The sequence below is a fragment of the Budorcas taxicolor genome, chromosome 19, assembly GCF_023091745.1.
Source record: "Budorcas taxicolor isolate Tak-1 chromosome 19, Takin1.1, whole genome shotgun sequence".
Lineage (NCBI taxonomy): Eukaryota > Metazoa > Chordata > Mammalia > Artiodactyla > Bovidae > Budorcas > Budorcas taxicolor.
In genome coordinates this window covers 39,723,254-39,749,427 of record NC_068928.1, presented here as the reverse complement: position 1 = coordinate 39,749,427, position 26,174 = coordinate 39,723,254, and the positions used below count along the sequence as shown (strand labels likewise).

Below are 26,174 nucleotides of genomic sequence, written 5' to 3'. Positions count from 1 at the left end.
CCAGTGGGTGGCAGCCAGTTCTGGCTCCAGCCCCCAAATCAGCCATAATGAGGCTGTGGAGTAGGGGGCAGCGTCCACCCACTCTGGGCCTCGTTTTCCTCACTTTCTGTTCACAGTGGCCTTACCAGAAGAGCTCTGGGGGCTGCCAGCTCCAAGGTGCCACCGGGCGGGGCCTGGCTCTGGTCCCCAGGGAGCAGGCCAGTTGAAGGGCTTGCGGGGACAGCCCCGCCCCCAGAGCAGCAGCGTGTGCCACAGGAGGCTGGCACACAGGGAGGAGGGCGTGGGGGAGGAGCAGCGGGGGTGTCACTGAGTGGACAAAGCAAAGGGCACCAGGAAGGCCAGGGGCAGAGGCTGTGATGAGACCCTAGCAGGCAGGCCCGTGGGCACCCTCTTGATTACTGAACCACTACACCAGATCCTTGGTGCCTTCATGTTACACAGCTTTAGCAAAGTGGGAAATGGAGGCTCAGGCAGGCAGACCTGCCCGGGGTCACACGCCTAGCCGGGCCCAAGAGGCAACACCCCCACCCCTGAGTCTACGCAAGTTAGCCCCTCAGGAAGCCTGCAGGGAGGGAAGGAGGACCATTTCCTGGTGGTCCCAAGTGTGACGGGCAGAGAGAGGAGGTGAGCAGAGCCCAAAGGTGCCTCAGTGACCCAGAAGCCCAGGCCTCGCCTCCAGGCTCCTCCCCGCCAAACCTTCAGACCCCAGTATCAGCTGAGGCCTACTCTGGCTCCTTCCAGGTCTCCCCCTACCTCCCGCCTCCCCATCCTGGGCTGGAGACCTTAACCTAACCTTCCTAGCAGGAGACCTGGCTGGGAGGCAGGGAATTTTTACCACTTATCTATCTGACCAGCTGAATGGGGCGGGGGCGGCGGCGGGGGGGCCACTTCGAGAACTGGGTCCCCAGCTGGCTCTATTCTGGCTCTGAGTGGGTAGGAAAGGGTCATGTGTAGGCTGTAGCAGGGTTCCTTCCCCTAGGCCCTACGTGCTGCCCTTTTTTTTTTTTCACTCTCAAGAGGCCAGGCTGCAGGAGCTGTCTTTTGAGTTTCTGTTTTTAATTGGCTCAAATTACAAAGGTCCCCAAGGAGGCACTGGGGGGTGGGGGTGGAGGGCGGCAACCTGGAGAGAACCTGGGAGGCGCAGGCTCCCTGCCAGTGCCCACCACCCCCACCTGCCACCCACACCCCTACAAGTGAAAGTGCAAGTGGAGAAAGGTCCCAGACCCTTTAAATAATCCTAAAAAACCATGATGAGCGCGGAGCTCCCACACCTTCACACTGGTGATGAGCTCCCCCAACTTCGGTCCTGCCCAGGGTCCTCTCCCGCTGAGTCCGTGGCTCCCATTCCAGACCCCGCCCTGGGCCAGGTAGGGGACAGTGGGTCTCTTCCTCCCAGAGGCAGGGAGGCCGTGTAACCATTGGCAGGAAAGACCCATTCGGCGCAGCGGCAGAGTCCCAGAGCTTGAGCCCTCAGCCAGCTCATGGCCGCCCCCAGGCGCAGTGAGGCTCGGTGTAGGGTGGGAGCTCAGGTCACAGCGCTGCTGTGGAGGAAGCCCCTCCTCCCCACTGCCGAGGCCAGGTCCTCAGTGGGCAGCGGGAAGCCCGAGCAGTGCCCCCTCTGGCTCTGGAGGCCGTGGCGACAGGACCCTGGCCCGCAGGGTGGCGAGGAGGCACCCTTATGCCCGGGCACCCAGCTCTCCGATGCGCTGCCGCAGGTGGAAGGCAAATTCGAACATGGTGGCTGCGAGGCTCTGGTGGATGAGGTACCGGGGCAGGCGGCCCTGGGGGAGGCGAGAAGTTCCAGGAAGGCCGGCCCTCGGCAGGGGCTCCCCCTCAACAACTGGCGCCCGAATGCAGGTGCAGCTCTGGCATGCAGCCGAGGCCGCCCTCTCCCCCACCCCTGGCAGGAAGAACATGCTGTGCCCGGGTCTTGGCACGAGTCACACAAACAGACCTGGGAGGGGGTGGGCTGGCAGCCAGCCACCTTTCCTCGGGCCTCAGGGGTCAGAGGTGAAGAGGGGAGGCACAGGGCCTCAGGGCGAGAAGACCACCTGGACCCTGCCCCCAGTTTCAGAGGAAGAAAGGAGGTGGAGAGCAGGGACGCCCAAGGTCACACAGCACAGTCCCCTCCACTCCGCAGAGCCTGCTTCGGGGCCCCAGCACGCCCACCTTGAGATCTGTATTAAGGATCCAGACGAAGGTGCAGACTCGCGGGTTACTGGCCGACTTGAGCACGATGAAGCCCCCAGGACCATTCTCTCCCCTGAGGAGAGACGCATTGGTGGGGGACCTTGGAGCCAGGCGAAACCCCTGATTCCTGCTCTGCCCGGACCCACCTTGGACTGGGGTAGAAGGGGGAAGGGAGCTGCTGGTTTCAACAGGGCCAGAACGGGTGTCCCAGAGGCCACAGGATACAGGCCCCCACCCCACCTGCCATGGGGTGCTCGAATCCTCCTCCAACAGTCGATGTTTGCACAGCCCCAGGGGCAGGGCGTTTACCACCTTCCAGCTCCAGCTCTGGGAGCAGTGCAGAGCCGCGGGGCTCCACGAGGGGGCGCCTTCTTGGGCGGCCTCAGGCCTGAGCGGTAGGATTCCCATCCCATCAGCTCCCCTGCCTCCACAGATAAGGGAGCTGGCGCCAGGAGGGGAAACGAGCTTGCCCATCACCCAGCAAACACTGCGGTGGTGGTGAGACCAGAGCCCCGGGCTGACACGCAAAGAACAGCGCTCTCTGCGGAACCCCAAGACCGAAGGGGAAGCGTCGGGTATGTGGGAGGAGGCCACCCACAGCGCTAGGACTAGAGAGCAGGGGGCGCTGGAGAAGGCCGTGGAACAGGCAGCCGAGGACTCAGGCCTCTTCCTTTGGGTACCTCCAAGCACCATGAGGGTAATGCAAGGCCAAGGGACGGGGAGAACGGGATGAAAGGCAGGAAGGTGATGCTTCAGAACACAGAGCCTCCTGCTGTGCTGGTCCCCTAGACCAGCCACCTCATGGCTCCCCAGCCCCCTTCCCGGCTGGTCCCTATTCATCGCCATCCTTGGTCTACTCTGGAGCTCCCCCGAGCCTGGTGGTGGTTCCAGATAAGCAGGATTAAGCACAGTGGGACCGGGTACAGGAAGGCGCCCTCAGCAGGAGAAAGTGCACAGCTGTATACACCAGTCCTGCCCTATTCTCACGGCCACGAGGGGAGGAGCCAGTGCGCATGACCCCAGGCAAAGTTCAGCTCACCTGACGTATTTGTGCGTTGGGGGCTTGGCGCAGTGCGTGGTAGCAATGCCCGAGGACAGGTATCTGTCTCGGCGCCGTTCGATGCGTCGGACATTCACAAAGTCCCTGGAGGGGGATGATTAGATGATGATTAGATGATTAGATGCGTAGAAGGTCCGAGGGCACGAGGCCTGCCTGAGGGGGCGGGTAGGGGGTCTTACCTGGGGGAGACCACGCCACCCGCGGCCCCTGAAGACACATCATAGGAGACGAGGGTGTTGTCTTCTACTCGCTGTAGGATCTGCGGGCGTCAGGGCCGACGTAAGGTGCAGCCACCCCAGGAAAACCCCAGGGAAGGGCCCAGCATCTCAGGAAAGCCCCCAGGTCAGAGGGCTCTCTGCTCAGGCCCCGTAATTAGGAGCCACTTCCATTCACGGGCGCTGGGACCAACACTCTGGGCATTTCGTCCTTCCATCTTCTGGACCCTCTCTTGGAGGAAACTATTACCACCATCCCCATTTTACAAATGGGGAAGCGGAGGCCCAGAGTAGTTCAGTGATGCGACCCGGGTCCCCAGGGGGTTCACTGTTCACACTGGACCACGCCCTCACCTGCCCCGTGGCTCTGCCCCGAGGGGTGCCGGGCCTGGGCTGCCGGCTCAGCTCACCTGGCAGGCGGTCACAGTCTTGTTCCACAGCACCATCCTCTCAGGCTGTAGGATCACCTCCTGGTACACCAGCTCCGCGGGGCAGGGCAGGAAGGTCTGGGGCAGGGCGGGCAGAGGGCTGGATGGTGCCAGATGTACTTGGGCACACCAGCCCCTTCCTGCTGGGTGGGAGAAACCTGCGGGAGGGTCCCCACACCACCAGGCCCTTCCTGGAGTCCCAGGCAGAGCAAGAGGCTCCAGAGCACTCTTTCCATCACCCACCTTCAGAATGAAGGTCTTGCCGTGAAAGGGAACCTCGATGGTGTACACAGTGTCCCCATATTCCTAAGGCAGGGACAGAAGGGCAGCAGGGAGGTGAGTGGAGGGCAGAAGAGAGCCGGGGTGGGGCAGGAATGGGTGACGGGCAGGGCAGGATTTTAACAGCCCAGAGAAAACTTTAGGAGTTTGCGGGATATTTGAGCAGCCATTAAAAAACATTGGTTCTGACAAATGTGCTGCCATGAGGAGAGAAAGGCTTTTGATATCAAGTTAAAAGGCAGGAGCACAGCTGCAGCTGCAACCACGAAGGCCCGTGTCTCCGGGCCGCCGAGGCTGCCAGGGGAACTGGCCAGAGAAAGGGACCGGGATGTTTTCCCCCTGTTTTCCAAGCTCTCTGCCATCTTTCTAGATAATATTGTTTTGATCATGAAACAAAACACCGGACACAGCACAGAAGCCTGGCTTCCCCTTCAAAGCTGGAGCTGAGGCAGCAGAGCAGCAGGGGCGGGGCCGGGGGGGGGAGCAGGGGGAGGGGCGCTAGAAATGTCCAATCCAGGCCAAGGGGCTGACCCCAGGGCCCAGCCCCCTCCCCTGGGCAGAAATAGGGTTCCAACCCGCGCAATCTTTGGGCTTCTTTCTCAGGCCTCGGAAAAGGGAGGGAAAACTCCCTACAAGCCAACTCTCAGGGTCCCGTGGGAGAAAGGTTTCTTACGTTATTCTTCTCAAACTTCCAGTTCTCTTCTTGGGCCAAGATCTGGTCCACCACCGTCATGGCCTCCTTCCCCTGAAGGATGTACTCCCGTTCCTGGCCAGGGAGGGGAGGCAGGAAGCGGTCAGCCTGGGAGCTGCACCCCTCTGGGTCTTTCTCTAGACACTCCACACATCTCTTTCAAAGGCCTGATTCAGCTGGATGTCCAGATGCAGGGTCTGGGCTGGTCTCCTGTACCCTGTGAGCTCCTGGGGACCAGGTGCTGTAGTTGTTACCCCGGGGCCCAGGCAGGAAGGAGACCACTGGGCCTGACTGACGGTGAGCCAGACACTCAGATGGACACTGACAGGCCTTCAGGCTGCCTAAGGTCTGCCCTCCTCTGGGAAGCCCCTGCCCACCTGGCCGAGCCCAGTGCTGGCTCCTGTCTGGGGTGCCCACCCCAGGTAGGGGTAGGCAGCCAAATACCTGGGCAGAAAAGCTTTTCTTCCCAACAATTTCTTCATCGGATTCATTGTCAGACCCTGCAGAAAAACAAGCATGGGGGACAATGGGAAGAGGTGGGGAGGAGGAGTGGGGAGGTGAGGGATTGGGGTACAAGTGCAATGGTGTGTAGGGGGATAAGATTGTGTGTGGGAGAGGACTGCTCGCTCTCCCCAGGGTGCTATAGGACGAGAAAGCATAGGCCCAGCCATCCTGCTCCTCATAAAGCCCCTCCCTGGAGGTAGTTCCCCTACCCACCAACCCTCACCTGCAAAGGATTCTGGGGGTGAATAGAACTGGCCCTCAGACAGAGCGCTGGAGAAGAGCAGGGGTCCTCGGGCAACAGCAGCCTGGGCGGCAAGGTACCCTGGGGGGCAGACGTGGGCAGCCATCGTCCCAGACCAAGGACAATCATACCTTGGCAGCCTAGGGTCCCCCGGCCCGGGCTCTCTTTAAGGCTCTTGGAGGCAGAGTTGGCAAGAGAGCTCAGAACTGGCCCTCATGCCAGAAACTCTCCTCTCTTGGGTGGGGGTGACCCTCGCTGCATCCCCTCACCCCCCAGCACTCACATCGCTCCTCCTCAGCCTCCTGAGGTAGGACTTTGAAGTCAAGGAACCAGGTCTCCAGCCAGGCGAGGACAAAGGAGACGATGGGGAGCAAGTAGCCGAAGGCCCCTTTGCTGAGCAGCTGCGGAGGGAGGGGGCTGAGCGCCACAGCCGGGGGTCACCCTGGACCCAGAGCCCCACCCCGGGGCTGCTGACTCTGGCCTACACCCCACTCCCGGTACCAGCTGCTTGGGCACCCCCTGTGGCACATGCCTCTGAGATGGAGGGATTAATGAATTCTACAGCAAGATACAGTAAGGTCAGGCTGGAGGAGGAACTTTCTGTTCTTAGGGTTACAGCAGGGCAAGTGGGCAAAGCCAGTGAAGCTGACCCCTTAGAAAAAGCCAAGGGCAGGAATCCCCCTCACCCAACCCTGACAACAGGGACAGAAACCCAAAGTCAGAGAAGCAGTCCCTTCTTGGGACGAGCCCATCCCACAGGCCGGATGCCCACCAGACCAGCCAGACCCCGAGCCACTGACCTCAGAGAGGATGACCTTGACGATGAGGAATGCACTGGACACCAGTGTGGTGACCTGCCCAGGGGAGGGAGAGACAAACAGACAAAGCAAAGACGGAGCCTGGGGAGTAAGTCCTCCTCCATCCCATCCCATGAGCCAGCCCCACCAGGGCCTGAGAGCTGCCAGGAAAGTGGCATCTTACCGCAATCACCCACCAGTGCCGGAGCCGCAGCACGGCATAGCCCAGGAGCAGTCCGGAGAAGCGGAAGAAGGCCAGGACCTGGCAGGGGAGTGGGGGAGCCGTCACAGGTAGCCACGGGCCCCGCCTCGGCTGAAGGCTGGCCGCCCCTCCAACCTGCTCCCCCAGGCTCCCCAAGCAGTGTGCACGCCCCAGCAGAGAATGGCCGAGGCCAAGTCAGTGCTTCTTTGGGGATTACATGTGACCTCCTTGGACGGGGGTCTTGTCTTCCCCTCCCACTCGGGGCTCTCTGAAAGCGGGACCTCATCTGGGAACACGCTTGAATACAGAGGGCTCCCTGATCAGATTAGGATGCGTGCTGCAGGAAGAAGAAAATCCAGCCAAAGACCCCTGTCCCTGCTCCCTCTCTGCCCGCAGGATCTCCAAGGCCACTCACAAAGATGTCAAAGAAGGAAGTTTTAAAGTTGTAGTTGATGACCTCCTGCTCCAGGTTCTTCTGGATGCCTGTGTTGGTCTGGAAGAGAGAGGTGGGTAGGACCAAGTCCCCAAGGTTGCCCTTTGTCCTCCCAGAGGGAGCAGGTGGAACTTGGAGGAGGGGCTGTAAATGCTCAGCTACCACCGAGGAGCCCTGAGGCACCAGGCGAGCTCAGCCTGAGACCACAGACTGTTCCTCTAAGGATCCAGGCAGTCCAGACAGGCAGAGCTGAGCCTCCTGACACTCGTGAGCACACTGCCTAGGAAGGGGCAGGCCTGGAGGGCCTTGGGAGGTGATGGGCCCTATGCAGGCGCTATGCTGGCAGACAGGGAGCTGGGAGCCGGCCTCTCCCATAATTTCCTCTCCCTCCCACCGCTGCAGTGCTCCATCTTCCCAGCCAAGCATCCATCTGGGGTGACGGGGGCCAAGGGTGGGCAGTGGTATCAGACGGAGCCCCAGGTGGCAAATCGATTGATTAGGTTTGTACTTAACGGGCAAAATCCATCAAGCTGCTAGAGAGGATGGCATGCAGAGTGAGCAGCCTGGTCCTTGCCTCTGCCCCTGCCCTAGCCACCCACACATTTTCAATGGGATCCCTGAGAGCCTGGCTGGGGAGTAAGGAGTCAGGATGCCCATTGAGAGCTAGACTGCAGCCTGATGCCTCAGGCAGAATGGGGTGCCAGCCCCCAGAGTAGAGGGGCACAAGGGGACTCTGGGGGATGGAGTTTGGGAGCCCTGAAGGGGAAGACCCTTCACGATTACCTAGATCAGGGCTTCTGATCTCTGGAAGAGGATCTGAATTGGGGTGGTGGTGGGGGGGATGAGGTGTTAAAGATACAGAAGGTTGAGACACTGGGTCTGAATCTCGGGGTGAGCTGGGCATCTGGAATGGCTGTAAAGCTCCTGAGTGATTCTGATGCTCAGGGCAAAAGCCAGCCATCTGGACAGCCCCTCACTGAGTCTCGAGCCCTGGTGCATCCCACCCAATGCCTCAGCCTCAAGACCACTCTGCACCCCATGGAGTCAAACGCCTTGCTGACATCACAACCCACCCCAGCCTGATCCTCCTCTTACTCCTCAGACTACGCCCTCTTGGGCTCCAGAGTCACTGTCCACAGAGCTCTCTCTTCCACGGTTTTTCTCTTTACAGAGAACTCTCCCTTGCCTGCATACCCACCGGCCAGCCCACTGCATCAGGACTCAGGGCAGTACAGTTCCTGCCCCTGTTTTGCCAGCTCTGGCTGCAAGACCTTGGCGCTGGTCTTACAGCCTGGTCAGGGTCCTTGCATACACTGGGCAACACACAGTCTGATAGAAAACTGAGAATAGGGGCTTCCCTGGTGGTCACCTGGTGGAGCCGCCAGGGAAGCCCAAGGGGGTCGTCCAAAGGAATAAGGCTTAAGACCTCAGAAGCTCTTCAAATGGCCCTGAACCTCACTGAGCCTCCTCTCTCACCAGTAAGATGGTCCTTAAGGACCAGTGGCTAAGACTCTGTGCTCCTAATGCAGGGGGCCTCGGCTCAATCCCTGGTCAAGGAACTAGATCCCATGTGCCACAACCAAGACCCAGTCAAATAAGTGCGGTGCGCTCAGTCGTGTCCGACTCTTTGCGACCCCATGGACCGTAGCCCACCAGGCTCCTCTGTCCATGGCATTCTTCAGACAAGAATACTGGAGTGGGTTGCCATTTCTTTCCCCAAGTAAGTAAATAATAAGTCAAACTAAGTAAATTAAAAAAAAAAAAAAAAAAACTAAAAATACATGTTTCAAAGTATGAAAATGGCCAAACTGAAAAACTAGTAAAACTTTGATTGGCCACCAAGAGAAACATGATGTTAATTCTATGAACTGTTAAATTCAGCATTCTGAAAGTCTTTGTCAAATTTGAAAATAACTTGGACGTTAGATTTTCTCACTCCACAAGGATTTTCACGTCTGCATGACGACTGCTGAGCTATTACAGCCAGTATAGCCATACCGCTGCCAAAGTAAAATCGCCAAACATTTTTTCAGCTCTTTTCTGTCAAGAAAATATTATACATACATTTAATGAAGGATGTGTGTGAATTTTAGTGCCCGCTTTGACGCTGGAAAGCAAAAGTGTTAGCTGCTCAGTCGTGTCCGATTCTTTGCGACCCCATGGACTGTATCCCGCTAGGCTCCTCTGTCCGTGGGGTTCTCCAGGCAAGAATACTGGAGTGGGTTGCCATTCCGTTCTTCAGGGGATCTTCCCAACCCAGGGATCAAACCTGGGTCTCCTCCACTGCAGACAGATCCTTTACCAGGGAAGCCCAAGGGGACTGTCCAAAGGAATAAGGCTTAAGACCTCAGAAACTCTTCAAATGGCCCTAAACCTCGCTGAGCCTCAGCTCTCTCATCAGTTAAGATGGTCCTTAAGGTCACGGCTGTGGCTCCTTCTGGCTGAAGGTGCCAGCTCAGCTCTGTGCACAAAGGAGCGTCACCCTCAGAGCCTTGCCTTGCTTTCCAGCTCAACATGCCCAGAATCAAACTTCACCCCTGAACCAGCTCCTTCTCTAAGCTCCTCCTCTGTAACAACAGTCATTGTTTTCCTGACCCCTGAGATTGAGACGGAGGTTTGTGACATTGTACAGGAAGCAGTGATCAAGACCATCCCCAAGAAAAAGAAATGCAAAAAGGCAAAACGGTTGACTGAGGAAGCTTTACAAATAGCTGTGAAAAGAAAAGACGCAAAAGGCAAAGGAGAAAAAGAAAGATACACTCATTTGAATGCAGAGTTTCAAAGAATAGCAAGGAGAGATAAGAAAGCCCTCCTCAGTGATCAATGCAAAGAAATAGAGGAAAACAATAGAGTGGGAAAGACTAGAGATCTCTTCCAGAAAACCAGAGATCTCTTCCAGAAAACCAGAGATACCAAGGAAATACTTCATGCAAAGATGGGCACAGTAAAAGACAGAAACAGTATGGACCTAACAGAAACAGACAATATTAAGAAGAGGTGGCAAGAACACACAGAACCACACAAAAAAGATCTTCATGACCCAGATAATCATGAAGGTATGATCACTCACCTAGAGCCAGGCATCCTGGAATGCAAAGGCCTAAGGCCAAAGGCCTAAGGTAGCATCACTACCAACAAAGCTAGTGGAAGTGATGGGATTCCAGTTGAGCTATTTCAAATCCTGAAAGATGATGCTGTGAAAGTGCTGCACTCAATATGCCAGCACATTTGGAAAACTCAGCAGTGGCCACAGGACCAGAAAAAGTCAGTTTTTATTCCAATCCCAAAGGAAGGCAATGCCAAAGAATGCTCAAACTACCACACAATTGCACTCATCTCACATGCTAGCAAAGTAATGCTCAAAATTCTCCAAGCCAGGCTTCCACTGTGAAATTCCAGATGCTCAACCTGGATTTAGAAAAGGCAGAGGAAACAGAGATTAAATTGCCAACATCTGTTGGCATCCATCAAAAAAGCAAGAGAGCTCGAGAAAAACATCTGCTTTATTGACTACGCCAAAGCCTTTGACTGTGTGAATCACAACAAACTGTGGAAAATTCTTAAAGAGATGGGAATACCAGACCACCTTACCTACCTCCTGAGAAATCTGTATGCAGGTCAAGAAGCAACAGTTAGAACCGGACATGGAACAACAGACTGGTTCCAAATAAGGAAAGGAGTATGTCGAGGCTATATATTGTCACCCTGCTTATTTAACTTATAGGCAGAGTATATCATCAGAAATGCTGGGCTGGATGAAGCACAAGCTGGAATCAAAATTGCTGGGAGAAATATCAATAACCTCAGATATGCAGATGATACCACCCTTATGGCAGAAAGCGAAGAACTAAAGAGCCTCTTGATGAAACTGAAAGAGGAGAGTGAAAAAGTTGGCTTAAAACTCAACATTTAGAAAATTAAGATCATGGCATCCGGTCCTATCACTTCATAGCAAATAGATGGGGAAACAATGGAAACAGTGGGAGACTTTATTTTTTTGAGCTCCAAAATCACTGCAGATGGTGACTGCGGCCATGAAATTAAAAGACGCTTACTCCTTGGAAGAAAAGCTATGACCAACCTAGATAGCATATTCAAAAGCAGAGACATTACTTTGTCGACAAAGGTTCGTCTAGTCAAGGCTATGGTTTGTCCAGTGGTCATGTATGGATGTGAGAGCTGGACTATAAACAAAGCTAAGCGCCAAAGAATTGATGCCTTTGAAATGTGGTGTTGGAGAAAACTCTTGAGAGACCCTAGGATTTCAAGGAGATCCAACCAGTCCATCCTAAAGGAAATCAGTCCAGAATATTCATTGGAAGGACTGATGCTGAAGCTGAAACTCCAATACTTTGGCCACCTGATGTGAAGAACTGACTGATTGGAAAAGACCCTGATGCTGGGAAAGATTGAAGGCAGGAGGAGAAGGGGATGACAGAGGATGAGGTGATTGGATGGCACCACCGACTCTATGGACATGAGTTTGAGTAAGCTCTGGGAGTTGGTGATGGACAGGGAAGCCTGGCGTGCTGCAGTCCATGGGGTCGCAAAGAGTCAGACATGACTGAGCGACTGAACTGACTGAGCTTGAGACCTGGAGGAAGGACACGTGCCATCCAGAACTCTGACCCACTTTGCACAAAGAGAACAAGGGGCGGCTCGGAGAGGCTGAGTCTCTCGCTGAGCTCACACAGTTGCTACATTGCAGAAGCTGGGACAGGGGACCAAGCCCAGGATGCCCTGGTTCCATGCTCCTACCTCTGCATCAGGTCCTGCTCTGCCCTGTCAGCACCTGGAGATTAGGTTCCACCGCCAGCTGGCCAAGCACTGCATGGCAGGGGTTGGCGGTGGTGGGGGGTGGGGGTGGGCAGACTCCACCCTGACAGGCAGCTCTGTCTCCAGACCATTAGGTGGAATCTCACCAAAACCAAAAGGCCAAAACTGGGGACACTGGAAGAATGCCCAAGGTGGGGAAGGAAAGCTGGGCGTCACTGGGAGTCTTTACAGAGTGCCACCCACTGTTCCCTCTGCTTTTGGCACAGCGCCTGGGACACAGCCGGGACTCAGAAATGTTTGTTGAATGAATGAACTAAGCCAGAGAGCAATGTAGAGCAGAAAGAAGACAAAGGCTCTGATAGCTCCACGAGAGCCCTCTGGGATCCCGCCTCCTCTCTCAAGTGTGTCCACTAGGGGCCAGTGTGGTGCAGAGGCGTGAGTTCTGGGGCTCGAGTCTGGGTTCAAACCTTGCCTTCTTCACACACTTGCTGAGAGACCTCGGATAAGCAACATAACGTCTCTGTGTTTCTCTCTGGAAAATGAGAACAGCTATTCTTCTAGTCTCATTCTTCATTTTACCCGGAAATCAATACACCCCCAGATGCAACCCTCCAAGGCCCAAGCAATACCCCTCCCCCAACCTGACCTGCGCCCCCAGCCTCAGCCCCACTCACGTTCAGCTCAATGATCCAGAGCAGGGAGACGAAGAGCAGGTCGAAGGTGACAAACAGACAGAAGGTGCGGCGGACGTCAGAGATGGCCCGGCGCTTCTCCGGCAGTGGTGGTGGGAGGAGGTGCGAGGAGAGGCTCTGGCTGTGGGATAGCGATGAGCCCAGGGAGGCCACGGCCGGCAGGCTGTGCTCCAGGTCGCGGCCCAGCAGGTCCCCAGACAGCTTGCTCATCCTGGTGGGCCCCCACCTCCAGCCCGGGTGGGCTGGGCCTCAGTAGCAGGGCTGCAGGGAGGCAGGGTGGCTGGTCAGGTCCTGGGGTCAGGGTCCAGGAGTGCCCGGGGAACCTCCTTCATCCGTTCGAACGCAGCCCCAGGACCCCCATTTGTTTCCAAACACATCTGCCCCCCACCCTCAGCCTAACTCTGTGGCCCAGGGCCCTCTCTGCCTCATTTCTCTCTGCCTGACTTCCAGGCTGGAGGGGTCTGAGCATCCTTCTCCCTCTGTCCTGCTTCTTCACCCCCCCCACCCCAGGCAAAGTCCTGCAGCCCCATGGTCACCCTTGGGGGCCTCCTGGGTCTTCCCTGACGTCTGGGGCCACAGATTGCTCCTGCCAAGCTCTGCCCTGTAGTTCAGCCTCTGGGCCTGTCAGCAGCCTCTGGGCCTGTCAGCAGCCTCTGGGCTGGTCCCCACCCCCAGGAGAAGTCAGCCCCAAGCTCTGTTCTTTGTTTTCCAAGCACAAAGCCACATTCCCTCCCAGCAGCCAGCCCTACCCTCCCACCCCCTGATCCATGGCAACTGGGAGGGACTTCCTAGAGCAGTGTCTCTGCACAGGCCAGCCCTGGAGGAATGGTGGGATGACATCTTGGTCCCTTCTCTCGGCCACCCCCGCCTCAGGCCCAACCAGCTCTCTCCAGCATGCTCCTAATAGGTGGGCGCATCTCCAGGCTTTCTCTCCCCCCACCCACAGCAACCACCTCCACGTGACAGCCAGAGAAAGCTTTTCAGAACATGAATCAGATCCTGCCATTCCCTGTTCACAAGCCTCCAAGGGCTCCCCGCTGGTCTGAGGATAATACACCCTCCTCATGGTGGCCCTCGCAGGACGGGGCCTGCCTGGTTCCTCTTACCGCTACTCTCACAAGGCAGGGCCCCATCATCTCACGACGACGGCCACCCTGGCCTTCTAGGTCCCTTCAAGTGGCAGCCTGGTCCTGCCTTGGGGGCCTTACACCCAAGTCTCCCCAGTCCTTTCAAGTGGCAGCCCCAAGGCCCTCTCCTCAGAGCCTCACACCCTCCTTCCCCAGTCCCAGTGAATTTACCGGCATTCACCTTCTCCCCTGGTGGCTCAGAGGTTAAAGCTTCTGCCTAGAATGCGGGAGACCAGGGTTCGATCCCTGGGTTGGGAAGATCCCCTGGAGAAGGAAATGGCAACCCATTCCAGTACTCTTGCCTGGAGAATCCCATGGAGGGTGGAGCCTGGTAGGCTACAGTCCATGGGGTCACAAAGAGTCGGACACGATTGAGTGACTTTACTTACTTGCTTACTTACTTCACCTTCTCCAGTCATCTCACTGCGTTCCATGTCCACACAGGGCAGAATAGTTCCTCCTATCCTCACACAAGACAGCCAAGGCTCCAGGAGGTGAATGGATGTGACCATCCTTCCCTTACCTGCCCATGTGACCATGAGGTTGAAATCCTCATAAACCCGAGAGACAAAGTGGGCAGTGGGGCACTCCCTCCCTGCTGAGCAGCCCCCAGGCCTATGGTCCTTGCCCTAGCAGTCTGCTGGCAGGGGCCCTCAGAGGCCCTGTCCCCCAGGCGGGGGAAGGAAAGGTTTAGGCTAGAGCAGAGGGGAGCTGAAGCAGCACGGTGGGGCCTGAGTCTCTGGGACCCCATGAAGAGTCTCCAAGTCTTCCCACATGCAGAACCAGGGTGCAGGTCTGGGGGCCACTGGAAGGGGAGCCCTGGATCTTTGTGCTTGATCCTGGGAAGGCCAAGCTCTAACCAGTCACCCCTCCATACCCGTCCGTCCCCTCCACACATTTGCTGTCTGGTCTCTTCCATGCTTCAGCTACTAAGTTGAAAACAAGCCTCCATTCTGTGGCCAGCAGGGTTTCTGAGCAAGCCGGCTCACCCGTCCCTCTACCTCCGTGCCAACCCAACAGTCAAGACCGACTGTTCTCCGCAGAAGCACCAGCTGCTACTACTCTTTCGAGGTGCCCATGCTAAGCTCATCTGGAGGACGCTGAAGGAAAGCTGGACCAGCTCTGGAAGGCGGGGCCAGAAGAGGCTGCTGGCAACGGGACCCCCCAGCATCTATCAGCCGGATCTGGTGTCAGGCCCCACGCTCAGCACCCCTCACTGTGACACAGCCGCAGCCCTAGGGCGGGTGACATTTCCTTGTCTCCAATAGCCCGCTTGTCTTCTGCTAGACCTGTCTCCATCTCTCCTCTCTCCTGTCTCTCTCACAAGACACCTCTTCACCATTCTCTGGAACTGTCTCTGTACCCCCTCCCACGTCTGTCTTTATTCCGCCCCCTCTCTGGGTCTTCCTCTCCACCTCTCTCCCATCTGCGAGTGTCTCTCCACCCCCATCAGATTCCTCTCTCCGGTTTTCTCTTACGTGTCTCTCTCTCCTTTCCTACCTGCCTTCACCTTCTCCCTCTTCCCTGTCTCACTGCAGGGCGCTGTGGCCTCCCCACTCCCCCTCTGCCCCTGGGTCTGTCTAGTCTTGCCCCCTGGCTTTCTCCCTCGCTCTCTGGGGACAGGACTTGGGTGGCAGCAGCTTGGGTGTGAGACACACTTGGAGTGCAACAGCACTGACACTCACACCCCCAGACGTCCACGTGGAAGTGAGAGACACAGAGAGGGGCTGAGAGCAGAGGTGTTGGGGGAGCCCGAGAGAGCCGCCGACGGGGGGGGGGGGGGGGGGGGGGGGGTGGGGGGGGGGGGGAGCCAAGCACAGGGGGCTCTGCAGCAGGGGTGAGCGCTTCCGGCCAACAGTCGGAGAGAGCAGGGTTCTGCGTCACCCTCCTCCATGAAAGAAACTGAGCATCCAAATAAGCAAGAGCTGGAAGAGGTGAATGAGTTCAGGGGCAGCCATTAGACCTGAATAACTTTGGGCAAGTCCTTCTTAGCAAGCCTCCACTTCCCTATCTCGGAGAAAAGTCCTTTTTTAAAAAAATGTATTTATTTTTTAACTGTAGGATAACTGCTTTACAGAATTTTGCTGTTTTCTGTCAAACATCAACATGAATCAGCCATAGGTATACATATGTCCCTTCCCTCTTGAACCTCCAGGGAAAAGGTCCGTTAAAAAAAAAACAAACCTTTTAAACAAGAGAAACTTAAAACAACATCAACCAAAAAACCTTACCTAGGATCTCAATATATAAAACAGATATATTTGCAGGGCAGCAAAGGAGATGCAAACATAAGGAATAGGCTCATGGTCACAGCAAGGGCGGAAGAGCGTGGGATGACTTGAGAGTAGTATTGAGAGAGAGTAGCAGTATACACGACCATACGTAAAGCCAGTGGGAATTTGCCGTATGATGCAGCGAACCGAAGCTGGTGCTCGGTGACATCCTAGAGGGGTGGGATGGGGAGGGAGCGGGGAGGGAGGTTTAAGAGGGAGGGCACATGTTTATACTTCTGGTTCATACTGATGTATAGTAGGAACCACCAAAATATTGTAAAGTAATTATCCTCCAATTAAAAATAAAATGATTTTTTAATTAAAAAAAAATAAATGTTGATGTTTGGCAGAAACCAACACAATTTCTGTAAAGCAATTATCCTTCAATTAAAAAACAAATTAATTAAAAAAAAAGAAAACAGATAAAAACTGGGAATTCCCTGATGGTTCGGGGGTTAAGACCCCACACCTTCACTGCCAAGAGCGCACGTTCAGACCCTGGCCGGGGAACTAAGATGCCACAAGCTTCGCAGTGCAGACAGTAAATAAATAAAATGAATAAAAACAGGACTGTATAGGTCCTGCCATAGGATGCGGCCACAGAGAGCCCCACAAGTCAGCCTTCCCTCAAACTCCATCCGGGGTCACCCTGAGGAACCTCCATGGGTGTGGTTTGAAAAACTCACTCAGATGACATCAGAAAGTTTTGAGTTCCCTGAGACACCACCTGCCAGCTCCAGATATGAAAACCACCCTGGCCTAGAACTGCTCTCTGCAGTCCTCAGAACACTGGCCTGGGGGGATGGAGGGAGGCGGCTGGCAGCAAAGCAGGCTGGCCTCCACCCTCCCGACAGGGGAGGCAGGAATGAGTGGGAGCAGCGCCCCCCTGCCAAGCCCACCACCTGCTGTCACCAGCCCCTCCCCAGCACCTTCAGAGGTGTCAGGAGGGGAGCAGTACGTGTGGTGTGAAGAAGTCGGCCTGGGCTGGCTGCAGATGAGACACCTGATGTGCTTGTGGAAGCTCAGCTGCTTGGAGAGAGTGGGGTGGGCGGGGTGGGCGGACTGGTGGTTTTTCTCATCCTGGGTCAGAAGGGTAAGAAGGGTCGGGAGGAGGCGGCCAGGCAGGTCTCTGGGCACAGGGAAAGCTCTGGGGGCCCCTCACGCCCCCTCCCAGGCCTTCTCTGACTGGCCCCAGGAAACGCTAGCCTGGGGGCAGCAGGAGCTTTTGGGTGGGTCCCCACTCAGCAGACGACAGCAGGCAGCTGGTACCTCTGAGGCCGGGGTTTGAGTCTCGGTCCGCTCTCACCAGTCTTGCGACTGGGGCAAACAGAACATTCTGAGAATCGGCTTCTTCAGTTGCATTAAATAAGGGGAATGATAATATACTTAGTGCCACAGAACTGTCCACTTAAAAGTGGCTAAAATGGTAAATGTCATGCTGTGTATGCTTTCCCACAATAAAAGGCAGCATCTCCCATCTGTGATTGCTACCGGTGATTGCTGCCCCATAGGCATTTATGGATGGAGAAGGCAATGGCACCCCACTCCAGTATTCTTGCCTGGAAAATCCCATGGACAGGGGAGCCTGGTGGGCTGCAGTCCATGGGGTTGCTAAGAGTTGGACAGACTGAGCGACCTCACTTTCACTTTTCACTTTCATGTATTGGAGAAGGAAATGGCAACCCACTCCAGCGTTCTTGCCTGGAGAATCCCAGGGACGGGGGAGCCTGGTGGGCTGCCGTCTATGGGGTCACACAGAGTCGGACACGACTGAAGCAACTTAGCAGCAGCAGGCATTTATAGAAGTGTCAGGGGAAGGATGGCTGCTGTTTGGCCAGTGGGGGTGGAGATGGAGCAAGTGGGTGGGCAAGGCCGGTCAGGTGAGAGGTGTGGGCGCTTACACACGACAGTGATGTGTAATAAACTGCCCCCAAAGGCCTGAGTTGAAATCTGAGCTCCACAGTTCATGTGCCGGATGTCCCAGAGCAAGCTGTCCAAGGCTTCCTCCTCTGTGTGCACTATGGGCCAAGTTACAGAGGCTCCAGGCAAGCGTGAGCTCCTGGGGAGGGGGGAGGTGTCCTGGCTCCCTGCACAGGCTCTCAGGGGAAGCCCGGACTGACCTCTGATGCTACCCCTTCCCACTGGTGCCTGCCCCCCCAACCTCCCCCAGGGCCCGATCTCCAGTTCTTGGGTGGCTGGGGCACAGACAGGGCCCTTCCCAGGCCTCACTCACACCCTGGGCTGGAAGCTCCAACCATCTCTCCACCAGTCTCTGGCTGACATTTCCTGACCAAAGCAAGTCTGTAATGCACCTATGTCTGTCACTCACTCAGCAAGACTCCGAGGCTGCACCTGGAAACAGGGACTGGGGGATACCTGTATGGACCCTGGGCCGCCTGGTGGATCAGAGGAGACAGCGGTGAGTGGGGAGCTCGGACAACAGCCCCTGACGCCACAGAGTAAGGCCTTCATAGATGGGAGCCACGGCCGCCGCCGCCACCTCTGTGGGCCTCTCCCCCTCTCCTCTGCCCAGCTTTCCACGGATGGTCAGGCCAACCTACACAAGTTCCAGCTAGAGCTCCCTCCACCAGCTCTGTGACCCTGAGCAGACGAACACCTCATCTATGTCCAGAAATGATTCTCACCTCAGAGCAGTGCCGCATCTCCAAACCCTCTCCCCAGGCCAAGGGGGCAGGAGACATGGGCTCAAAACATGTGCCCCCCTTGTATGCGCGAGCATGCTGTCGCTTCAGTCATGTCCAACTCTTTGCAACCCTGTGGACTGCAGCATGCCACGCTCCCCTGTCCATGGGATTCTCCAGGCAAGAATACTGGAGTAGTTGTCACGTCCTCCTCCAGGGGATGGTCCCCACCCAGGAACTGAACCTGGGTCTCCTGCGACTCCTGCACTGCAGGTGGGTTCTTTACGGCTGAGCCACTGGGGAAGCCCAGATTCCCACCTTACTAGTCACTGAACCTCTCTGTGCCTCGGTTTTCCTCTCTATAAAATGGGATAATGGTAGTATCTACTTCTTAGAGGTATTATAAGGTTTAGGCGACTTATTACACGTAAGGACCCAGAACAGTCCCCGACAAAGAGTGACTGCTGTGGAAGGGCTAGCTAACGTGGCCCCTGTCTTATCTTAGGTGGAAACAGTCTCGAGTTCAGCCTCTGTGGGATGGCTGCAGGCCAGGGCTGGGGTTGCTCTGGATTGAGACTCTGATGATGCCCAGGTTAATGGAGAATCCACAGACGGGCAGGAGACAAAGGCTCTGGGTGCGGAAGAGGCTGGCCTCGGGTTGTATTCTGCCACTGGCCAGCCTGGGAGGAAGCTGGCTCAGGGAAGGAGGACAGCAGACCAAAGAGGCCGCACACCACCCAGACAGGCCAGGAGAAAGCAATCTGGCTGGCAGTGGCCCCGGCTGGCCCCCTGCAGACATCCTCTCCTTCACTCCTGGCGTCCGTTGCCGGGAGCTGTGGAAATGACGAGATTGGAGCTTGGAGAGGCCTGCCCACAGCCTGCCCTGGACAGGGCGGAGCCGACCCCAGGGGCACGTGGGCTTCCCCCAGTGCTGGGCTAAACCCAAATGTGGCCACCTTCAGGGCCTGTGGGGAGCGAGGTGTCAAAAGACCCCAGAGCCTGTAGAGAGCTCAGCGCCTTCCCCTCCACATCCGAACCATGAACAAATCCTTCCAAGTCTAGCCAGTGTCCGCCACTGCTCACCACTAACAGCACCCTGCCTGAGCCACCATCTCACATTTGCTACAGCTTCCTGACTGCCTCCTTGCCCTGGTCCCAAGTCTGTTCTCAACACAGCAGACAGAGGAACCACAGTAAACGTCAGGCTGCACCTCCTTGACATCCCAAACTTCCAACAGCCTCCAGCTCCCCCACAGTAAAGGCCAAAGTCCCCGCCCTGGCCTACAAGCCTCCTCTTCCCCTGGTACCTTCTGCTCCAGCCACACTGCTCCGTGGACGCATCCAGCACGCTCCTACCCCAGGACCCTTGCTCCTGCTGTCGTGTCTGGATTTCCTCCCCTTGGTCTCTGCAATGTTCCCTCCCTCTGGAGACGCTTTCCCTGAACCCTCCATTCAGCTACAGCCTGCATCCCCTCACCCTGCTTCCTTCTTGACAGCACCCATCACCGCAGACATTATACGTTTACTCGTCTGCTTCCTGCCTGTCTTCTCCCACTGGATCAGGGACACCTTGCCTGCTCACAGCTGCTTGTCCGGTTCCAGCACCAGTCTCACAGCAAATATTGAGGACGTGTGCTGAACGCCCGCAGCATCACATGTACAGGTGCTCCTGCACACACTCACACCCAGTCCTGGAGGAGCGGCCCCACCGGACCGGCCTCTGCTGGACTGGACTCCACCCTCAGTTGGAGTCTCGTGTTACCCAGAGCCCGGGCCCTTCCTCCACCAGCAGGCAAGGGCGAGGACTGGTTTCCCAGGCAGCCTCAGGCAGGGTGGCTGCTCCCCTCCTCTCCTCTGAGTACCCAGACTCACAGGGACAGGCCTGGGGGCAGGTTTAAACCCCTAGGATAGCGATGGTGCCCACCACTCCTCTCTTGTGACGGGACTGACACCCCTCCCCCAATACTCTCCAGACACTGGCTGTTCCCAGGACACCCCATGGCCACTTGGTCTCCCTTCACGCCTCCAGTTCCCCGGGGGGTTGGGGGCGGGGGGGAGACACTCTTAACTCTTTAGAGACCAGTTCAAACGTTGCCTCCTGGACAAACCTCACTCTCAGCGCAGGCTTCCCCAAGCCCAGATCTCGGGACCCTGGCTCAGCCCTTCAATCCCCACACCCCTAGACTTGAGCCTCAAACTCATCTCTCCTCCAGCCCTTGAGGCCCAGGTCACAGTGTTTGGCCATGCACACGTCAAGTAGGTTCACTGGCCTGTGGCCCACCCTGGAATAAGGGAAAGGGCATAGATTTGGGGGTTGGTCAGGAGACCTGGAGTCAAAAGCCAAAGGCCATTCTTTATTACACTGTGTGCCTTTGAGTCTCTCTGAAACTCAGTCTTCTCATCTGTAAAACGGGGATGGTAGAGTGCCCACATCACAGAGCTATTGAAAGAATTAGAAATGACAGCTGCAATGTGCCTGTGTTTAATTAACAGCAGCTATGACTACCATCAGCGGCCATGGGAAGAGTGTTAGAGGCAGGGCCCTGCGTCAGGCACACGCAGCAGGGCACTCTGCCCAAACTGAGGGTCCCCCAGTACTGCTGGATGGCAGGATGGGCCCTGATCTCAGGGAGCTGCCCCAGGCTGGTACATATTAGGCTCTCCTGTAGTTCAGGGAGCAGCGGCCTATGCCATCAGCCTCGGCACAGTTGGCTTCCCGGTCCCTACTCTGCCCCACCAGAGGGCTTGGGAAGTTCCCTGGAGAAGCAGGGAACTGTGTCCCTAGAGAGCCCAGGACACAGAAGCAGTGACAAGTAAGATCTCAGAGGCCGAGCCAGGCTCTTTCCCTTTTCCTTCTGAGGAAGTGAACAGGCCCCAGTCAAGCCAAAACAGAAACTGTATTCATCACGGGACGCTCCCACACTGCCCTAGCCCAGAAGGTTCTGAAGTACAGTTTCCAGGGCTTTCCTTGTGGCTCAGCTGGTAAAGAATCCACCTGCAATGCGGGAGACCTAGGTTTGATCCCTGGGTTGGGAAGATCCCCTGGAGAAGGGAAAGGCTACCCAGTCCAGTATTCTGGCCTGGAGAATTCCATGGACAGAGGAGCCTGGTAGGCTACAGTCCATGGGGTCGCAAAGAGTCGGACACACTGATCGACTTCACTTTCACTTTCTTTCACTTTCACTTACTGGAAAATCCTATCAAACTGAGATCTACTCAGCCCTTCAGCTCCCTCCACATGCCAGGCCCTATTAAATGTCAGAGATGTCCCTAGCTCTGTGACTCTATGACCCCAGCCTACTCAAGGGCTGGTGAGTCAAGGCCCACCCCACCCCTCAGTGCTGTTGGATAAAACAGGACTAATGAGGTTGAGTTCTCAAGGTCAGTTTGGAAAGGGCTGGTCCATCTTCCAGGGCAATCTCAGTCCTATGAGCCTAGAAGACAGAAGGCCCTGCAGGGGTGGGCGTGGTTCAGAAGAGACTCCTCCCAGCACTGGCCCGGCCCAGCCCCTTCCCAGGCAGAAAAAGCTCAGAGGAGCATACAACAGGCAGGATGGTATACCTCCCTTGTCCCTTGTCCCACTGATGCGGCAGCTGTCCCTTTGGGGACTGGGAGCCCAGGGCAGTTTCTGGGACATGATTGTAGACCAGCAGTCAGAAGACAGTTCCTGCTGAGTGAACCTGACCTCACCTCCCAAGTCTCAGCTTCTTTGTCTATAAAATGGGGCCAACAATCTCTGTCATTGAATGCAACAAGTGTGAGCTGTCAAATGTACAGAATTTCTGGTCTCACCCACACCCTTTCCCCCAAACAAGTCTGAGTGTCGGAGAGCTCGGTTTACCACAGCAGGGAAACAGAGCCTACAGCATGCCAGCCACTGTGTTGGTCCCTGGGGTTATTCACTCAGGGGGTCCGGGTCTGGGAAGGGAGGATGACAGATAAAGGCAGAGTGCCACGCTGCGATCAGCACTTTCAGGGAGGGATGAACAAAGGACTGTGAGCTCCCAGAGAAAGGAGCATCTGACCCAGGCTAGAGTTGGGGAGGTCGGGAAAGCCACAGGGAGGAGGAGCCATCTGACCCAGGCTTCTGCATCTATCAGCCGGAGGCAAGGAAGATGGGCACTCCGGGCTTGAACAGAAGCCCAGAATCTGGCTTATAACACAGGTCCAGCCCACAGGCATGCGTGCTGACCTAACCCCTAGGGCCCGGCCCTCAAACTTGGGTACCAAGCCTCCAGACCTCCCCAGGGCATGGTCTCTGCAGGCTCCTAATCTAAGGGGATACTTCTTCGTGGCCAGGTGAAGAAAGGAATCTGCCCTCATGCCCACCTCAGCCCCCTCCCCTGAAGGAGCTCTTCAACTGGAGGATATAGCTTTCCTTTCTTTGAGCCCACCCTGGTCTCTGCCTCCCGCTGGTACTCATTCTCTCATTGAGGGCCCCTAACTGTCAGCTCCTCTGGAAAGTCACTCTTGGCCTTTTTCTTCCTTGGGTTCCCAGAGTTCTGTGTACATTTCTCTAGAACTCATGCTTGAAAGTGAAAGCGAAAGTGAAGTCGCTCAGTCATGTCCGACTCTTTGTGACCCTGTGGACTATAGCCTACTAGGCTCCTCCGTCCATGGGATTCTCCAGGCAAGAGTACTGGAGTGGGTTGCCATTTCCTTCTCCAGGGGATCTTCCCAACCCAGGGATCAGACTCGGGTCTCCCGCATTGGAGGCAGACGCTTTAATCTCTGAGCCAACAGCTTGGCCTCTAACATTTATCCATTTCCAGATTCATTTCCTGAGCAGAATGACATGGTATCTAGGTCTTCTACTGTTTTGAATCCTCACCAGTCAAACCCAGATCCTGCCCCTAATGCCCTCTACCCCAGCATTTTATTTACTGACAAAGAGTCAGGCTTTGGAGCTCTGAGACAGAATGAGAAGCCACATCAACTGTTCTCAGCAGTTGATAAAATTAAAAGTCAGAATCACTGTTCTTTATCCTTCTTATGTAAACAGTAATAATAGTTAACACTCATTTACTGAGCACGCCTGTGCTCACTGTTTTAAGCCCTCAACATACACTATTTCATTTAATCCTCATGATAACTGTACCAGATAGGCACAGAACTATCTCCATTTGACAAACAAAACTGAAGCACTGCCTTCATCAATATCATAATAGTCCTGGGACCCAGGAAGTCCAGTTCAGGAGTCTGTATCCTCCATCATCACACTATTATGGACAGGGTGCTGCAGGGACTCAGATGGGACAATATTTAGCCTTGGGCAGGGGCGGTGATCCAGAGGTGATGCTGCCTGAACAGAGCACTAAAGGTCAAGTAGAAGGGAGACAGCAGGTAAGAGAAGGGACTTTCTAGGCAGTGGGGCTGGTGCCTGCAAAGCCATGGAGACACAAAATGGCAAGGTGTGGGCAAGCGCATCCTGCAATGTCATATTATTGGACCTCAGGGTACACATAGGGCAGGAAAGAGAGCCGTGTAATCTGTGCTAAAGATTCAGCCTTTCCCATAGGGACTGGGAAACCATTCAAGGGTTTTAAGCAAGGAAGTGACGTTATGAGACATCTTTTTCAAGGACCACAAGAGTTACAGTTGGAAGACTGGGTTGCAGGCGGCTGTGAACTGGAAGTGGCTGCAAAGTCACCGCAATCATCCTGGTCGGAAACATATCAACAAGGGTGCTGACAACAGGACCAGAGGCATGGGACCAGGTGCGAAGCATGTTAAGGAAGTTACTGGACTAGGTCACCTCTTAGATATGAGAACTGAGAAAGAAGAGGAAGTATAAGATAATTCTCAGGTTTCTGGCTAGGATGGGGTAGTTTGACTTCAGACAGACTGAGTGGCAGCTGAAGGAGAGCCATCCAACTGGTAGCTGGATGGCCAAGCCTGAGGCTCCAGGGAGGGGCTTGGCTGAAGCTGGAGATCTGGGTGCCTTTCTGGTCTCCTAAAGTTGAAGCTAGGCTTCCCAGGTGGCTCAGTGGTAAAGAAGAATCCGCCTGCCAATACAGGAGCTGCAGGACACTCAGGTTCGGTCCCTCGAGGAGGAAATGACAACCCACTCCAGTATTCTTGCTGGGATAATCCCATTGACAGAGGAGCCTGGAGAACTACAGTCCAAGAGGTCACAGTTACACACGACTGAGCCACTGAACACACGGACGCAAAGCTGAAACCATGAGAGTAGATGGGACCATTCAGATTCAGTGTACAGAGTAACGGGCTGGGGCAAGACGAGACTGTGAAACGGTACTTCTGCAGTCAGAGGAGTGGGAAGAAAATAAGGGGATGCTGACGCGGAGGAAGCCAAAAGGGGGGGAAGGGGCACATATCCACTATTTCAATTACGGGTTAGTGTCACTCGTGTTATGCACCTTTAAGAACTCAAGAAAGATATCCAAGAGCCCTTCTGATGTCCATTAAGAAGTCATTCATTGCCATTTCCAAAGGAAGTTGAGGGAGCCCGGATGACAGTGAGACGGAGACCTACAGGAACTTGCAGATATTTTCCTGCTCATTCTTAACCCTGACACCTCCCCATAACCAGTTCTTGCTCTTAATACCCAGACATCACCCCCTCACAGTGAAAAGAAAAGCTATGGAGGGCGATCCGGGGCGCCCTTCCCGGACTCTTTCGAGTGGGCGGGGCCGCGGACTGTCAGCGCCGGAGACCCCTGAACCTCGCGCGGGGTGGAGCTGAGGCAGGGGGCGGAACGTGGGGCGCAGGGGGTGTGGGAAGGGTCGGACGGAACCAGGAACGGACACCCGCTAGGGAGACGGGATCCGCTGGCAAGACGTAGCCCTCGTACCACCACCTGGTCCCAGTGACCTCTTGCGGACCCACCTGCTCCATGTCAGCCACGACCCCAGCTCTTCCTACCCGCAACCGCAATCTGACTCCGCCGCCCCAGCAGCGCCTCCGAGCGGAAAGGGATCTCCCGACGCCACTTCCGCCACTGAGTCCGCCCCCGAGAGCGATCCGGGACGTGCGTAGGACTGCAGCCCCGCCCCTTCTCCTCAGCCCCGCCCCCAAGTCCTCGGGCCCCACCCCCCAAAGTCCGGAAGTGGGGACTGAAGCCAAAGTTAGGCTTGAAAAGAGCTTCCTAACGGTAGGGGGAATTGGAAAGAAGCCCAGAGACATCATCCTTGTTGGGCCACGAAAGCCTGGCACTATGGAGAAAAAAGGATCTTCCCCAGGGGAGGCCTGTGGGGAGGGGGGGTGGGGAGGGGTCCTTTGTAGGATTTCGATTACTCTTGAAGGACTCCTCTCCCCCACCCTCTTTCAGCCATCCTTAGCGGGATCTAGAACTCCTAAGGTCTTTCCCAAGAGGGTTTGGAGCTTGTCTGCAGTCAAGGCTCCAAGTTAGAGGACTGGACACTAAGGGTCGAGGACCTAACTCTTGGATGACCACCACACAGGGAAACCTGTTACCTCCTCCCTCTCCTTTCCCCTGAAAGAGAAGTCTCAGCACAGTTATTTACAAAGATTTATTACAGATTCAGGCCGGGAGTCAGGGAAGAGGGGAAGGGGACAGAGCAGCTGGAGGACAAGGAGAGCTTGGCTCCCCCACCATGTGCCCCCCTAAGGACTTATTATACTAGGCGACATTCCTGGCAT

At 55.8% G+C, this 26,174-nt stretch overlaps 1 protein-coding gene across 1 annotated transcript; it reads right to left on the bottom strand.

Moving 5' to 3' along the window:
• Positions 1-923: 923 nt before the first annotated feature.
• STARD3 (StAR related lipid transfer domain containing 3) lies at positions 924-25,526 on the bottom strand. Its single transcript, XM_052657508.1, has 15 exons — positions 25,401-25,526; positions 12,491-12,769; positions 7,023-7,100; positions 6,590-6,667; positions 6,409-6,462; positions 5,892-6,009; positions 5,591-5,689; positions 5,308-5,363; positions 4,846-4,938; positions 4,137-4,199; positions 3,876-3,971; positions 3,430-3,509; positions 3,230-3,334; positions 2,170-2,263; positions 924-1,781 (listed from the first exon to the last, which is right to left on the bottom strand). The coding sequence occupies exons 2-15, from the start codon at positions 12,716-12,718 to the stop codon at positions 1,677-1,679; spliced, it is 1,347 nt and encodes a 448-aa protein (XP_052513468.1). The 5' UTR covers positions 12,719-12,769; positions 25,401-25,526; the 3' UTR covers positions 924-1,676.
• Positions 25,527-26,174: the final 648 nt, after the last annotated feature.

Coding starts and splice junctions, on each gene's coding strand:
- STARD3 (XM_052657508.1), bottom strand. CDS start 12,718: ATGAGCAAGCTGTCTGGGGACCTGCTGGGCCGCGACCTGGAGCACAGC. Junction 4,200..4,845: donor GGAAGTTTGAGAAGAATAAC/GTAAGAAACCTT, acceptor TCCCTGCCTTAG/GAATATGGGGACACTGTGTA. Junction 3,972..4,136: donor GCAAGACCTTCATTCTGAAG/GTGGGTGATGGA, acceptor GCCCTGCCCCAG/ACCTTCCTGCCCTGCCCCGC.